General features: G+C 39.2%; 1 protein-coding gene across 1 annotated transcript in view; it reads right to left on the bottom strand.

The window, feature by feature from the left end:
• C29H8orf34 (chromosome 29 C8orf34 homolog) overlaps nucleotides 1-17,634 on the bottom strand; it is a 238,145-nt gene that overhangs the window by 92,904 nt on the left and 127,607 nt on the right. Inside the window, 1 exon segment of the mRNA XM_014566909.2 lies at nucleotides 4,345-4,480. Coding sequence (XP_014422395.2) covers nucleotides 4,345-4,480 — 136 coding nt within the window.

Below are 17,634 nucleotides of genomic sequence, written 5' to 3'. Positions count from 1 at the left end.
TTAAACCATGTGTGAAATATTAAAAAATGTGGGGGGAAATGGAATCTTTTTATTACTTATAACTATTCTAATCCATAAACTTTTTGATATTCTAACTATTTTCGTCACTTTCTTGCACATAGAACTTTACAGAGTAATTTCATGTGGGCTGAATTCCTCTTTCTCTGATCTCTTGAAAAGTAGAAGTCCTTCTGGTGGTCATGTAAATCTTACATCCCTCAGTCATTCTCAACAGAATGTCTTAGTCTCAATCTTGCTACAGGTCACACCTTCCATCAGGTTCCGGACGGGAAGGGCTGTGAAACTGCGTACCCTTGGCTTGCTAAGACCAGTGATAGTCTGGACATATCATATGCAAACCCAGTTCTAGATACCGTGACCCCACTGGCAGCTCATGAGCGGTGTGGTATGTGAAAAAGAGACTGAGGAAAATGACAATTCAAAGAGAAGGCTCCACGTCTTTACACTAAGTTGATCATTGATAGGTTCTTTGCAAAAATTCTGAACATCATTTGACTCTCTACTCACATGGACTTTCTACTGAGGTTGCTGATAATATCTGGGGGCTACAGTATTATTTCAAGGTTACAACACATCCATTAAGCTTACTCATTATATTTTGCCCTTCCAATTTTGAGGGAAAAATTTATGTCTTGACCTTAAAACTCTAAGAAACAAACAAACAGACAAATAAAATGCCGCCACCTTATGACGTTTTATTGAACACAGAAATCCTAGAAGATGGACCATAGTTTTGTCCCCAGTCAGAAGCCTAAAGCAGGAGAAAATTTCTGAGAGTCAGAAAAATGAGGCTCTTTTTTTCTTCAATATCTGAGTACTTTAATGTGGTCCCTTCTAAAAGACGGGGAAAAAATCTCAATTTTAAACTGCCTAAGTCGTTACATGGTCATTATCCCAGTGAGTGGGAGAAAGAGAAGAGGAACCCCGTTTCCAGAGAGCCTCGCACTGGGAACACTTTGCCAGCTGCCTCTGCACACCTTTCCCTGCCCAGCCTTCCCTGCCCTTCCAGGGTATCTCCAGGATCAAGTGAACTCCATTTCACAGATGAGGGCTCAGATTTTCTGAATATTTGCATACTTTTTCCAAGATGACACACTAGGTAATTTAAAGAGTAATTTAAAAACCATCTATTTGTCAGACTTCAAAGGAGGTTGTCTTTCTAATCTACTTTTACTGTAAATTCTTGAAAGATGTTGGTAAGTACGTGATATAACTTAACATTAAATATCCTGAACTTTCATATCCGTTAGTGTCACACTGTCTCCAGTCCAGGGAGAGCTGGAGTTAAAACCTGATCCCAGGCCCCAAATCCCGTGCCTGAGCTTCCTCTCTGAAGCCTGTATTCCTTCCGTTACCTTCCAGGCCGGGTGCCAGTCCCCCAAAGAAAGCAGTGGGAATGCGCTCAGTCCTCTAGATGCAGCGCTCATTTTCCCCCTGCTGGTCCAGTCTGCAGCGCTAGGTTTCTGACCAACGCACTCACTCGGAGTTCTGGTCACTCTGAGACTGCAGCCTGCCTCCCCACGACCCGGCACCCAGAGAGTGCAGGAGCTGCCCCTTCTGGGCACCAGATTCTTCTCCCAGCGCCTGGCTGGGTTCTTCAGCCTGGATTCCTCCAGCCCCGAAGCCCTGCTTATCTTTGGAGTCCAGTGTTTCTACAAATCGGAGGTCACAAACAAGGGCCTGCAGGCTTCAGACAGGTGGTGGGAATGCGTGAAACTGGAACGACAGCCCGAGGGGAACTGGAGCATCTGGGCTGAAGGGACTGGACAGGGCAATTCTGCTGTGCAGCTCTTGGGGAATGTGGGCCCGCCACTATCACGTGTATGAGTTTTTAAGAGAAGATCCCCATTTTTGTGTAAAATTAATTACTAATCCAGGTGGTATTTTTAAATATTATGTGGACACAAAAGAGGGCACTATCCACAGTCCTCCAGTTTGTGACTTCTGCCTCAGATGACTGCTCAGTCCTGGCTTAAAAAGTCTAATTCTCACAGTCTTAAGAGCCTTACTTATAAGGCTTACTTACTTACTGGAAGGGTTGAAACAGCAAGACAAATTGATGCTTGACATCTAACTACGGAGAACTGATAACTTCATCCATCGATGCATTACAGAAGTAGTCCACCCTAAGGATTGCTGGGAGACTGTTCTCCACGTCTCTAGTGTTTCTACATGTCTTGTGAGCAGAGACGCCGACAGCCTTTCTTTCCGACAATCTGTTCAGAGACGTCTGTATAGCAGACAGCCTTGGAAGGTAGGTATGGGGTCCTGTCTAGAGCAACGCTAACACCCCACTGTAAAATATTCAGGTTTCCTAAACTCAGGGTTCCTTCGTGTACCTCAACCTGCTGCCCTTTGTCTGTCATTCCCTGAGATTGTGGCTGGGAGGACCAGTGAAAATGCTAATACTGACAACTGTTATTGTCGAGAGTCTGAAGTCCTTGGTCTTCGACCCAGGAGTTTCATGTCTTTTGTCAGAATCTATAAAACAGCGGCAGACTGCAAGGTGTCAGGCTGCCAATAGGGTAAAGTCTCAGGTTTCTCATCGTTTTTGACAACCGGCAGTAGTTCTTCCACTCTGCACTCCGGCTCCAGCAGCTAATCTAACACGCACAGCCTCGTGCCTTCTACCATGCTTCTCCCATTGATTTCCCTCAATTAATCTTACTTTTGAAAATACAATATTGCCTTATTCTCCATCAAAACAATCATGAACTCCAATACTTATATCTCTTTTTAGCTTTTTCTATCCATCTATCATCATTTCTATTTAAGCTTCCAGCTTCACCTACAGACAGTAGCTTGATGCTTAGCAATAAAACAAAATGACTGATCGGGCAGACTGTCAGGCTGCACTGCCTGGGTCTGAAACTGCGTTTTGTCACTTACTGGCTGTGTTACTTCGGTAGCACAGCAAGAATGCAACAAATGTAACTGATCATTATTCAACTGAATATACAAAAACTTCAGTTAAGTGTTCACCTTAAATGCACGTGGTTTGTAATTTATAATCTAATTTATCATTGGGAAGCTGAATGATAAATAGATTAGGGCTATGAACGGGCTTGGTCCTTTCCCAGTTGAAATCCTCAATAGTTCAGTAAAGCATATTGTTTCATTTGGATTTCCTTTTGAAAGAAACAAAAACACCTCATATCCCAACCTTCTACAAGTAATACAAAGGACCAAGCACCAGCCACTCTCCAGTCAAATTGTAAATGACAAATTTACTAGAAAGTTTTTTTAAACTGCCAAACCACCGCTCCACAGACGGCCTTGTACACCCAGGATGCCTGTCATCACATAAGTATTAGCAGTTTTCTTCACAGCCCTCATCAAAAAATCAATTCACCCAACTTTCATTTGTCTGAAGTAATGTTTCCATTGGTGTTTTCTCTGTGCTGTGGCATTTCTCTTGATCATCTCAAATAATATCCCCTAATTTTCTGAGAGGTATCCTTTTTACTTTTCTAAGCCTATGACAATTAAAGTAAAAATTACAAAGGGGTAAAGGCAAGGAAAAGCTTCAAAAATCTGATTTGATTTTCCTACACTTCCCCCCTTCCCTATTTCCAAGCCGCTAATCCCCTCTCAAACAGTACAATAGAACAGCCAGACATAAAGAAAAGGAGATAAAACTGGCCAGCTAGTGCATTGTTCTTGCTAATCTGCACCATTTACATAAGGGTTAGAAGGCTTGTTTTATCATTTAAACAGGCTTAAAAGCCTCTTTGCAAATGAAATTTCGTTCCTACAAAAGAATGAATTCTAGCTACTTGGTGAGTTTCTGCTAGACCAGCACTGGGAGCTGACTTGGCAGTAACTTAAGCTACTTCTTTGGCCACAGACAGTACATGCAAAGATTGCTTCCAGCTGCCAAAACCGAAAAGCTTCAAGCTGATTAAATTCTTTCCGGGAGGTGAACAGGATGAGGAGCAGGTTAAGAGGCCAATAATATCAGATCTTAAACTGTACCTGGGCAAACTGTCCTTCATGCACGTGCTATGGACTTTTAGAGCCCCTTGAATCTTCCTTTGAAAGGGACCAGAAGGGCAGATGGCAAATGAAATTCAGAGGCAGAGACTTAAATAGTCTCCTACTGTGAAGTAAAGACAATCTAAATTCTTTGATTCATTGTTGGCCTGGGTGGCACTGGGCACATGGATAAACTGTACGACTAACTCCCTTGCCAATGTGAGCACAAAAGATAACGAGAAGGAAAAGGCTTCCTTAACACAGAGGAGTACACACCCTTTGCATCAAAATCTTAGATGTAAAAACTCAAGGTCATACTTCATGTCGTATACCTATCATTTGTTTTACCTGGCACACCTTGAACAGATGTTCAGCGTGACTTTGGCCTGAGGTTCAGAAGAGTGAGTAGCTCGACCTTGGTTAAATTTGCTCCCAGAAGGTACCAGGGTAGTTACTCCCTCCATTCTTAGATCATCAAGATCCTCTGTAAGAACACAAACAATTGCAGAGAAAAAAGTTAACTCAGAATTAAGGAGAAAAGTCCATGTTTTCAGGCATCTGCCAGGAGTTTGCTAAGCAAAATGCTGTATTTTCACTTTGCAAAAATCTTACCTAATGCATCAATTACTTTTCAAATCATTTCTAGATGGAGTTGGAGAAAGTTATATGAGAAGATTTACAGGAGCAAAATGGTAAGAGGTTGAATCTGTAGGCACAGTGGGCAGACCATGTACTTCTGTTGTAACCATCCCCAGACCACAATCTCTGCAGCAATTGGCTCAAAATGGTCAAGACTCGGTCAATGACTGCCGGCTTCCAATTAGAACACATCATAGGAAGACAAATATGCTCCCAAATCCATCACACAAAATCATTCACTTCTAATTAGCCTGCCTTCAGCTCTCCCATCCAACAGCCTCCAATCAGAATATACCTGAAGCCTTCTCTTCTTTTTCACTCTAAACCTTTCCCTTTTGTCTTCACCTGGGGAGGACAACAGTATACCTGGATGGTCATGGCCCAGGTGAAGCCCCCTCCTATCTTCCTCAGGTCCTCATCAACACCGAAAAGGTCTAAGCGTCTCTTGTGATTGAGTCCTCATACAATATGTACATGAGCTCCTGCTTTATTCAGAGAATAAGGAATCTTGTAAAAAGGATTCGGTTTACTTGCTCTCAGCGTTAGTAAGAGAGGGACATAACTTTTCAAAAGATAAATTATAATTCTGCCAAAACATAATCTATGATTGAGGTTGTAACCTATACAAGGGAAATCACTCTCTCCTGATAAGGCTGCAGACGATCCAAACATCCTAGACCTCTCACAAACGATGGAGAGGATTTCTAGGTTCAACTGTGTTAAAAACAAGACAACAGGCCCATAACGAGGTTGCTTATGCTAAGCCCCTTGTCACTAAACTGAGACCTAATTACAGCTTACGTTCTCCCAGAAATGGAATCTTACACCAGTCAGTCAGGAATCACCTGATCGGCGCTAGTGAGTTAGTCTGCCATCCCCTAAAGGAAAGTGACCTTACCACAACCAATCTGCTTTTTGCTGGTGTAACTTTCTGTTCCCACTCCCTTCTGTCTGTAAATGTCTTGCATTTTGTACAGCAACTTGGTGCTCCTTTCTATCTGCTAGATTGGATGCTGCCCGATTCATGAATCATTTACTCAGTTGAATTGTGTTTTTAACAACTGAATAGTGCAAACAAGTGTCACCAGTTCCTGGGATTGTGGCTAGTCTGTTATAAACAGGCCTTCTGTTATCTGAAGACTTGTCAACAGACTCCTTCCATAGGCATCCTCAACAAAAATCCTTTTGTCTACTTACACGTGAGCAATCTGGGCACGCTGTTGGAGTTTTAACTTAACTTCATGGGAGTCATAAAACTCATGCCCTTGACCTGGCTGTAGAGGCAGATTCCCCTCCTTGTAGGGCAAAAGCCACCACTTCAAAAGCTCAGTGCTTCTGCTGCACTAGTTATAAGCCTCCCTCTCTTTCTCCTGGTTTCTCATGCAGCACAGACATTCCTACTGCCTGAGAACACGCACCACCTCTCAGCTAGTTAATTACGCTCCCGTCAGATTCCGCCAGGCTGCTCCCTCACACTACCATTCTCCACTGAACACCCTGGTAGGCCCCTCTCCTGCCCCTACCCGGGGAAAGGAACCTTACAATTTTCTGAGCTCAGTTACAGAACTTGCTATACCTCATTCAGTGTTTTTAAGGATTTCCACTTAAAATTCTGACCTAATATTATTTGTTGATAAACCATACCTCAAAACTTGAACTGGAGTAGAATATGCTAACAGCAATTTAAGCTTGCTTTTAGAATACAATGCTCTATATGAGGGAAAAATCAGCCGATATGGCAAAACCACTGTACTTCCTTGAGCTTGTCAACTAGCCAAAGACCACAGACATGCTTTAAAACAAATAAAAATAAAAATAAATTACTTTGGGATGTTTTGGAAACAAAGGGTCAACTCTGCTGGAACCCTCATCAAAAACAGACAAGACATTTAACACACTTTTAGATGACCTCCTACTTTATACAGAGGCTCATGAGGAAAAGAGATAATATGGAAGTTAAAAGAAATACTCCAGTGATCATTTTGCCAAACAAGCAGCCTCAATGAAGGTTTTGATCCTATCAAAACTCTTAAAGGATGAATCCTTAAAGGTATTCAAAGAAACCATTACAAAATATCAATATTTAGCCCCTCATTCTGAAAAACAAAATGGAGAAAAAATGGTTCTAGCTTCAGTCGGATCATCTCTGGTGCTCCCAAGACAGCTGCTTGGTGGCACTAGATGGTTTGAAAAGGATATTAGCTAAATTTCTCCAGGAAACTACTCATCCTAGTATAGATAAATTGCTTACTATCTTAAATCATCTTGGCTGGGAAAACTTTATTAACAAGACAGCTGAGGTTGACAAGTCATGTGGACTTGTCAACAGCCTAATTCTAGAAAAACTGTAAATGTGGGAAATGGCCAGGAACCAAAGCTTCAAAGGCCCTTTGAACACCTTAATGTATTTTATACAGCTTCCACTTTTCATGAAATATAAATGTATTTTAGTTACTGAATGTCTATATAATTTCAAGATGAGCTTAAATGTCTCTTTGCCAAAAAGCTACAGTCTTCACAGTTGTGAAAATCTGGTAAATTTTGTGTTTCCAATCTTGGGAATATAAACTTATATCAAGTGACCAAGGTACACACGTCACAAAAAAACATTATTTAAAATACTCTGTAAGGTATTATCCTTTACTCAGAAATCACACTGCTTTTATCACCTAGAAACTTCTGAAGGGTGAAAAGAATCAATGACATCTTGAAATGAAATGAAATTAACAAAACTTTCAGAAACATTTGAGCTCTTGGCCAAAGGTACTCCCACCCATGTATGGTCCATTCCCTCAAGAACACATTGTTTATTTCCCTGTAAACTGCTAACTGGAAGGACCAAGTGCTTCAGGATTTTACCTATGATATTATACTCTGCCCTGATGCACACAGACATTGGAAAATATTGCAAGAGATTCATATCCATTTCTATCACTAACAGGTTAAGGTTGTGTTCAAACATCTTAAACACCTTCTTCATGATATTCAACTATAAGATTTCACCTACTGGGAGATAAATCAGAGAAACATTGCTCTTGAACCTCAGTGGAAGGGATTCCATCAGATACTGTAGACAACAAATACAGAAGTAAAGCTTCCTGAAGTAAATCCTTGGGTTCACGTTTCCCAACTAAAGAAACAATCCAGAATCAACAAAACTGGAATCCTGCTCTAATAGGGGACCTCAGAACGAAGATTCTCTAGAAGTAGCTGATCTTCACAGTAGACAGGTGACCCAAGATCCTCAGAAGAATCTAGTGACCTTGGATAGTGGACAACTGCACAAAATATTGGATCAAAATCCCAGCCTAATTATCATTTTGTTTTTTATCTGCTAACTTACAATCATTCTTCTAATTTCTGTAGACCCCTGGTTATCACCTACTCATAATGGCCCTTATTTTATTCCCTTCTTACTAAAATTGTTAGGTCAGAGCACAATCATTCTAATGCCAATTTCACACTTCCCAAACAGTAACCTTCAAGCTTACTGATTACTGGATAAGCCATTCCTCACCAGATGCCGCCCATGATAAAAACCTAGGGATAATTCCAGCCTCAACAAATAAGATAAAAGGGAATTACAGCCAGTGGCATTTTCTTTTGTATCTACATGGGCAAATGGCCTTAAACAAATCAGCCTGTGACTTTGCCAGTGTTGCTCTCTCATAGAAAAAGAAAAAAAAAATTACAATCAATTAGACTCTAGGTAATTCTAAGTTTGAATTTAGAATTTCTTAAGATGATGGATGGACAAATTACTCACTATCTGGAAGAGACGAATATAGATACTAATGTGTAAACCACCTAATGTAAGGCTTTGGTTTCAACTTCATGCCACAAACAATTTATTTTTAGGATACCTATGTATTCCGACCAGATACTACTTCCTCTGCAACCAGGATGGCTAGTTTTGCTTGTCTCATTCTAATATTTCATGCATTTTAGAAATAGTATCCCAAAACTTATCTGTGCCAGACACCTTAATTCTACAGATCATCAAAGCAGGATAGTACAATTCAGATGCGAACTCCAAAACAAGGTTACCTTTGATTATTCATGCACTTTACCTGGGGGAGTTACTGATTTATTACATATGCAAACAATCAAAGCAGTGTTTCCAATCATAGGAATCATACAAACAAAAGGCATAAGACACGTATCATTTTAATTCTGCCAGAAGTTATAAATAATATCATTTCTACCTAAGACGGAACATAGATCAGTCTCAATTCCTTGGCAAGAGTGGTGATGGACAATCTAGACTTCTTGTTCACTAGTCTTGATAGTATCTGCAATTGCTAATATTTTTTGCCGTACTTGGCTCAGTGAAACAGGTAAGGTAGAAAAGGCTATTTATCACTTAAAGGACAAAGCTACTTGGCTCTCTAAGGTGAATCTTTATGAGCTGTGGGATTGTTCTCTTGGCCTTGGTTGGATAATTCAGGTTCTTGGTTTTGAAGCATCTTGCATGGACTTTTAATTGTGCTTGTTTTTGTCACAGTGGTCATGACGCCAGTCCACTGAACTCTACCCAGAGTCTTAGACACTCTTAGACAGCCGCTCTCTCGTCAGATGATCACTGTGATAATACAACATTGAAAAGATTAAGAAGCTCCTGTGATACAACTAACCATGGAGACAGGTGAACAGTCATTGAACAGTGAAGATGTGGATCTCTGGTCTTGTGTTTTGGCCAACTTCCAGCAAGGAAGAGAATGGCTAAAAGAGGGGACTGAGAGACTGAATATACAAAAAGACAATGGAAAGATCATACATGACATTAGAACACTGACTGACCCACAACGTCTGATAGAAACAGTGAAGCCAAATCACGACCTCCGTAGCAGCTGGCCCAAAACATTCAGGACTTGGTTAACAGAGGCCAGATTCCCTCCTCTTGCCCAACTCAGAACTGAGCAGAGATAGCCAAATCTGTTCCCCAAGCTACACACAGAAGGTTATCTGCTTCCGGTAAGCCTGCCTCCAGTTTCCTCGTGCCAACAACTTCCAAGAACATACCTCAAAAGCCTTCCTTTTTTTTTTTTTTTTTTTCCTCACATTATAAAGCTTTCCACTTCCCTACCTTTGGGTCTCTGTCAAACGCAAGTGGATGGTGGCTGACTCCTCTGCTATAAAAAGCTCTGAATAAATAGCCTTTGCTTATTCCCATTTTGATGGCCTTCCTTTATTTCCACAAATGGCAACCTTCAGTTATCTAAAGGTCTGTCATACAGAAGAGATATCAGAGTTCCCCAGAAGCTCCAGGGAAAGAATGGGTCTAAGGAGAGGGAAAAACATTTCTGAGTCAACATAACAACCTTCCAACATTTATAGCTTTTCAAAGGTATATTGCACAGCGCTGTGTGGGAGATGTGAGCATCCCATCCCTGGAAGTGTTTAATGCAGAGGCTGGATAATCACGGTAGATGATTTAGAATTCTGCAGAAGCATTGTACTAAATATCTCTCCGGCTTAATCCAAATCTAAGCTTCTCTCAAACATTGTCATTACAATTCTATGATGGATTGAGGGTATATCAGATACTGTTTAAAAAAGGAAATTGAATGTTTAAAAGAAAATTATTTGTTTAAATGAAGCAGCAATCTTTGGGTAGCTATATTGTTATAAATTAGACCTGAAAGTTGCTTCCTCAATTTTATTTTTGGAGCCTCAAAGCACACCACACTGACTTATTAATGAGGTGAGTACTGAGTTATACTTCATATTGACATGAAGACATGATGTGGTTTATTCTGGGTTAGGGAGCCCAGACACGACAGCCACCTTTTACCTTTAAGGACATGTTCAGAGGCCAAAACCCTCCATGATCTAGCTGCCTCTATATCACTCCTCTACTAGTATGGACCTTCATGGTAATTATCTAAGTATTTGTAGATTGCTTGACATATGCAGAGAAAGTAACAGAGCATGGACTTTGTGACTGCGTTCTGACGAACAGTGAGAATTCCACGCCAGAATTCGCCTTTGGCTTGCAGATTGAAGGAGTGCATTTCATAAGGCTTTTTGAAGACTGCCTAGTCACGCCTCCTCATCTGCGTATCATCCCCACCCCCCTTTTTTTTCAGCTTAGAATAATTATCACAATATGGGAGAAAAAAAAAAAAAAGAATCCTACACTAAGAAGCCTGCTGGAATTCACTGGCAGGTGCACTGGGGACTTCAGGCGCTACACGTGCAGCTACCTCAGCAACTTAGGAGAGGCCTTGCTCTAAAAGCTATTCATTCTTCTTCACCAGCGTTCATTCTGTCAAGCAAGGTCACTAGTAACTGCCGAGTACTTGCAAAGCTCTAAAGGGTGACACAACTGTAAAGAATCTGGTGGTGACAATTCAAGATGGCGGCATAGGAAGACCCTGAATCCACCTCCTTCCATGGAAACAACAAACCTACAACTACATATGGAGTGATACCCTCTGAACGGAATCTGAAAACTGGATGATGAGCATCTCCACAACAAAGGGTAAAAGGACAGCACTGAGATGGGCAGGAGAGGCAGAGACACACTCTCACCAAGGAAAACACCACATCCCAGCTGCAGGGATCCACAATCAGGAGGAATCGCAATAAACGGTGCTGGGAAAACCAGACACCCACATGCAAAAAGTGTAACTGGGCCATTGTATTACATCATACACAAAAATTAACTCTAAATGATCAAAGACTTGAATGTGAAACAAGGAAGCACAAAAGTCCTATGAGAAAACACAGGTGCTAACCTTACTTATACTGGGTGCATCAGTGTTTTGGTGGATCTGACTCCAAAAGCAAGGGAAGCAAAAGCAAAAACAAATAGGACTACATTAGACTGAAAAGCTTCTGCACGGTGAAAAAACCACCATCACAACAAAAAGGCAACCTACTGAATGGAAGATAATTGCAAATCATATACCCAGTAAACGATTAAAATCCAAACTATATAAAGAACTCATACAATTCAATAACCAAAAAACCCCAAAACAAACAACCCAGTTAAAAAATGCTCAGAGAATCTGAATAGCCATTTTTCCAAAGAAGACATATAACTGGCCAACAGGCACATGAAAAGATGTTCAACATCACTAGTTATCAGGGAAACATAAATCAAAATCATGAGATTTCACCTCACACCTGTTAGAATGGCTACTGTTGAAAAGATAATATGGAAAAGATGAGAGAAAAGAGAATCTTTTGTACATTGTTCGTGGGACTGTAAACTAGTGCAGTCAATGTGGAAAGCAGCATGAATATTTCTCAAAAAATTAAGAATACAGCTACTATATGACTCAGCTCTTCCACTTCTGGGTATTTATCCAAAGAATAAGAAAACATTAATTCAAAAAGATATATACACCTTATGTTCAATGTAGCATTATTTACAATAGCCAAGATATGGAAACAACCTAAATGTCCACCAATGGATGAACAGATAAAGAAGATTCGGTATATATACACAACGGGATTCCACTCAGCCACAAAATAATGAAATTATGTCATTTATAAAGACATGGATGGGCCCTGTCAGTAATATGCTAAGTGAAACAAGCCAGAGAGAGAAAAAGAAATACCACATGATTTCACTTACATGTGAAATCTAAAAAATGAACAAATGAAACAAAAACAAACTCATAGATACAGAGAACAGATTAGTGGTAACAGAGGGGAAGATGGTTGAGGCTAGGCCAAATGAGTGAAGAGGGTCAACTGTATGGTACAGATGTTGCCTAGACTTGTGATCACTCCGTAGTGCACACAGAAGCTAAACTACTATGCTATACACCTCAAACATATATAATAGTTCAAAATAATTTTAGAAAAGAATCTTGCATCCTGTTTCGTCATGAATGGATATTAATAATCTATATTTAGTTTATAAAAAACAAAAATAAAAAACAAATCTAGGTCTCCATAGCTTCATTTCCTTAATAACTTTATTAAAGGGAGCAGGTGTCTAGAATTAACCAAGAGAAAAACAAATGCCTAAACTTAGAAAATTTACATAAATTTTGGAAAATTTACATAAATTGAAAGAGAGGGAAAAAAACAAATTAACAAATTTGAGTAAGATCCTGTCCCAGGGAATTCTCAAAACTGGGGAAGTCAAGGGAGCAAATGTCAGAAACGTATTTTAAATACAGAAAACTTAGAACCTTAACATCAATTGCATGAGTCTTTCTTCCTCCCTCCTCTCTTCCCTCTCTCCTTTCCCTTTAGTCCTTCCTTCTCTTTTTGCACGTCTCTCCTAAGTAAACTATTCTCCAAGATATTCCCCCAAAACATCCAGCCCCGTGCTGTAGATAAGGTAGATATATCATCTTTGATTGTAAGTAGATACAAAGTCAGTATATTAAGGAGAGACTCTAGCCAACTAGCAATTTCTTTGAATCAACCAGGAATAGTATTTTGTCAAGGAATCTTATGGTTCTTAAGGTAACAGTGGTAGAGAAAGATTATGTAAAAATAATCTGATGAGGATTTTTAAAAATATACTTGTTCTATTTTGATACTTTGAAATCAAACTATATAGTGACGTTTATGTCTAGTTAAGAAGCTTAGATAACAATAATGTAATGTGATCAGCTCTATCCAAGACCAAAACAAAAATACATGTTTTATTGGTTATGGAAAGTAGATGAAAAATCAATTAACTGAAGTTAAAAACAAACCGACAAAACTGCCAGCTATTGTCTATCAGCACTTGGCACTAGTCCATTTTAATTATGTAGATTAGTTTCAGTTTTCTAACTGAAACCTGAATGATAAACGAATTATTAGAAAGTTGAATAATTAGGTAACAGTTGAGTAAAAGTATACAAGCCAGACCAGGTGGTAAAGGACTTTGCAGAGGGATGGAGGACGGAAGAACATGAAAAGCAGAGATTTGAAAGTACATAGTAGTGGGGGGACTGCCATGCATGACTATAGCCCGAGATGTCCTGGGACAGCAGAGCGTGATGCTGGAAAAGACTTTAGTCTCTGATGATCACGGGAGATAGTCATCAAATTTGTGTTTTAAAGAGATAATCATGGATACAGTTATTGAAATAAACAATTTTCTAAATTTATGAAACTGCTTTTGTGGTAACTCAAGATAGGAATTCAGTCTTTCTCATTTACTATAGTAGTCTCACCGTCTTAGAAGTGTGCCTGGCACAGGGTAAGTATTCATTGATATCTGCTGACTACAAGACTTTTTTTTCTTGCAAATAGCCTTGAGCTCCCATAAGACTTCACTCAGAGCCCTTATCAGACAGTAGTCTTGAGAAGATTTTTGTATAATTTGATAAACTTGGTTAATCGATTATTTGACAAATTGATCTTAATGTGGAATTGGCTTTTGGACGGTTGGTTTTTGAAGGAATTCATTTGCTGCACTTGCCCAGAGCCATTTGGAGAAGTGGAAACTGGGCACAGGGAGATGAGGCAGGAAGAAGCCTGTATCGGTAGCACGTGTATCGGCTTCTGAGGGTCTGGGGTAAGGAAGCAGCAGAACAAGAGAGAGAAATGTGTTGGAAGGTTAATTTCAGAAGAAGATTCAACAGGTTGTCGTGAAGGACTGAATGTGAAATCCTTGCAGGTTTCTCCGCATCACCACTTTTGGGGAATACAGGAAGAGAGAATATCTTCAGCTTCACACATGCTGAGATGGAGCTATCTTCAAGATACCCATATGGGTGTTTGCAGACAGTGAGAAGGGCAAGTCTGGATCTCTGCAGTGAGGAATGAAGCTGTAGACCATATGGCTGAGAAAATGGATGGAATTATCAGCCCAGCAGTTAAAATCAAGCAGTGACACTTCTCGTGCCTAACTTTCTTTACAAGTGAAATGTATCTATTATGTGAACATTATATTTAAAAGAAGAGAGTACCGTATTTATTCTTTTCCACAATAGAAAACCCACAGCAGTAATTTACTGTCAAAGGTAGCCTACAAACTTGTGGTGCATCTTTTGAATCACAGGGAGACTACTGAGAAAAATGAACTCATTTATGACTAAAGACACGAGCATCGTATCTTTAGGCAATCCAAATAACCGAGAATCAATCAAGCAAAGAATTGTTTTCATTTAATTTAAGGGCATAACAGCTGCCTAGATGAAATAATCCCAGGACTTTCATTTCATTCACGTGTAATCCATGAAATAATTTACAGCTGCTTGAACTAGACAATGTGGGATATGACTGAATTTTCACATCTGTTTCTAGGAACTGTATAACAAAAATTAAAAGCTTTCCAAACATAAGCCCCTTTGCAGTGATTCAGTGATGGGTTACACAAGAATTATATGGCAGTTTTTCCCTGCATTGCAACTGGTTTGTTGATTTACGTTGGTAGAGCCGATTTGGTCAAATATTTTAAACAGATGTTATATATTCTGAGTGAGTTATTAAAAATAAAACAAATGTTAAGAAAACATATATGAAATTAGACAAGTTTTAATAAAATATTTACGAATACTTTTTCGTTATGTGAGATGGCTATACTGTTTCCTTAAAAGGGGGAAAGAAAGACTTGAGAACAAAACATAATTCACTTTGCTGGGACAAATTCTGGCTGAAAGGTGGAAGGTGGACGGCAAGGCCAGGCTCCTGTTGGTTCTCTCTCCACAATCATGCCTACAGAATGAGTTCAGTGTTCTTTCTCAGTGTATCAGAACAGCGCAGCTTACACAAATTCATAACTAATAAGAACAAAGTGATAAACATAAGAGATTATAGGCTGTAATTTTTTAGAATAAATTTAGTTAAAAAAATTTAAGTTACTATTGCATTAAAAAAAAGTTTTGTGGAATTGAAATGCTGTCTGAAGCTTCCCTTTTTAAAAACATAAGAGTAGGTTACAGAATATTTACCTTCCTTGACCACATGAGATCAACAAGCAAAGAAAATAATCAGACCACTAAGTTAGGGAAAATGTTCATGTAAATTTAAATTTACACACATTCTTTGTCTTCTGTTGTTAACTGAAAAGGACAAGAAACTTCCTGAGATATTTTTTGTTAGCTACCAGTTCCTGTTTAATTTCTTCGACCATCAATAGCCAAACACATGATGACCACAAACATTTGTAAAAATTTACAGGCTGGAACTTGTAGCTTACACTGCAAATGAATCACAAGTCTTGTGTTAATTGAACCCATCATTACATAAATTATGAAGGCTTTTCTGTTAGTCACAAAAATTAAGACATCTGGGAGTGGTTTTCTCCTTCCAATCTGTAAGAAAATACTAGCGTTCCTAACATTCAAATCCAAACATTACTCAGTCTGGCTTCTGCATCAGAGAGCATCTATGTTTTTCTCAGTTCTCACCTACTACAAATTCAAGAGATTATATTGTGTACACACATAAAAATCAACTTTTTCCTGAAACTTTTGTCACCCTCTGAAGGTTTGACAGACAGATGTCGTGAACAATTCTCTTTTACAAAAATAACTGAAATTCCCGGCATGTGGATTCATGTCAGGTAGGGTTGTATCAACAGACTGGCCTGGAATGACTGAAAGCTGGGTTACAGCTCTGATTGAAGTGAGGACACCTTGTGACCAACACAGAAATCTAGAGACAATGTCGGGGGAGTAGTACAAAGGACCAGATTTGCGGGGTGGCAGGGGGAGGCCATAGACTGGAGATCAGCAAAGAGCTAAGCAGAAGTGTTCCTGAACAGAACTGGAAAACAGAAGCGAGGCAAACCAAGCACAGCGTTCACAGTGTAGACGTAAGGAAGGCTGGTTAATCTAAAAGACTGGGATTAGGTAAACTATTCATTTTTGTAGGATGATGGGTAAAAATACGTATTTTTTTCAACTATGAAAACTACAAAATCTTGCAAAGCTCATCATTTTTAACCACATTTAAAAGTATATTTATTTAATTGTAATTCCTCTGGGATGTATCTCTGGCCAAAGCACTCATATAATTTATACCTCTCAACAGTGAGAAAGCATTTCTCATCCCAGTGGTTCAGTTATGGATGATCGCTTACCCTATTAGGTACCATTATGTTACAGTAAGCGTTATTTCAGCCACTACAGGTGATACATCATACTTACACTTTTTTTGCTTCTAAACTAACTACAAACCCTATTTAATTTTTATGTTCCCACAGGCTCTGTGTTAAATAAATAAGGTCCTATGTAGAGAAGTTCCTATGTGAATTGTGTCAATTTGTTGCTTGCTAATGAACTGTGACCATAAACCTAATTATACTCTGTACCATATTGGATATTTTTATTCTTGATGCAGACCACACGTATTAATTGAGTTCATTTTGACAAGTGCTTCTGCTTTAAAAATGTAATTTGCTAACTCAAAATTATCCATTTGGAGAGAACATGACAAATTCACACACTAATTGCTACAGTCTAGTCCCAGTGCAGAAGTTTCTGTATCCACACTCCAAACTTACCTTCAGTAAAAGTGACTCTGCCTAAAGCCAAGTTACTTCACATACATGGCACAAATACACGAAAATAAACTGATGTGACATTAGTAATTAAACTCAGAATTTATTGTCAGTTTACCTTTTTCTTGGATTTCAAGTGTAGCAAGTCTTGGCGGTTAAAATCTCCCTCCAGCACTCACCTTTCCTCTTTCTTTTCCTGTGTTCTGTCTTCACTTTTGCTTAAGTCTTAAGTTTTGATAGTACCCTCCCTTCCCTACACCTCAGTACAGGAGACTTGTTTTGCTTCAACTGTCCTTCCTTTTATTTCCTTTGTCCTTGGCTACCCTCCTCTGAACTGTGTACTAGTGATATTGAGATTCTTCACCTCATCATGCAATATTCTCAATGAAGCAAATTTTAACCAACTGAAGGCACATAAAAAGTAAAATAAAATAGAAACAAGTATTTTATTATGCTTGTCACATTTGCTGGGATCCTAAATCCAATACAGTTAGTCTAAAAATGACATTTTAAGTCTCATAAGCTGTCTCCTATCTCCTTCAACCTTCCTTTATTTCTGTTATATGCATAGCCCTTTGGGATAAAGTTTCAAA

Source organism: Camelus ferus, chromosome 29, assembly GCF_009834535.1.
Source record: "Camelus ferus isolate YT-003-E chromosome 29, BCGSAC_Cfer_1.0, whole genome shotgun sequence".
NCBI lineage: Eukaryota > Metazoa > Chordata > Mammalia > Artiodactyla > Camelidae > Camelus > Camelus ferus.
Note: the sequence above shows the minus strand (reverse complement) of the source record. Positions and strands in the feature narration are given on the sequence as shown.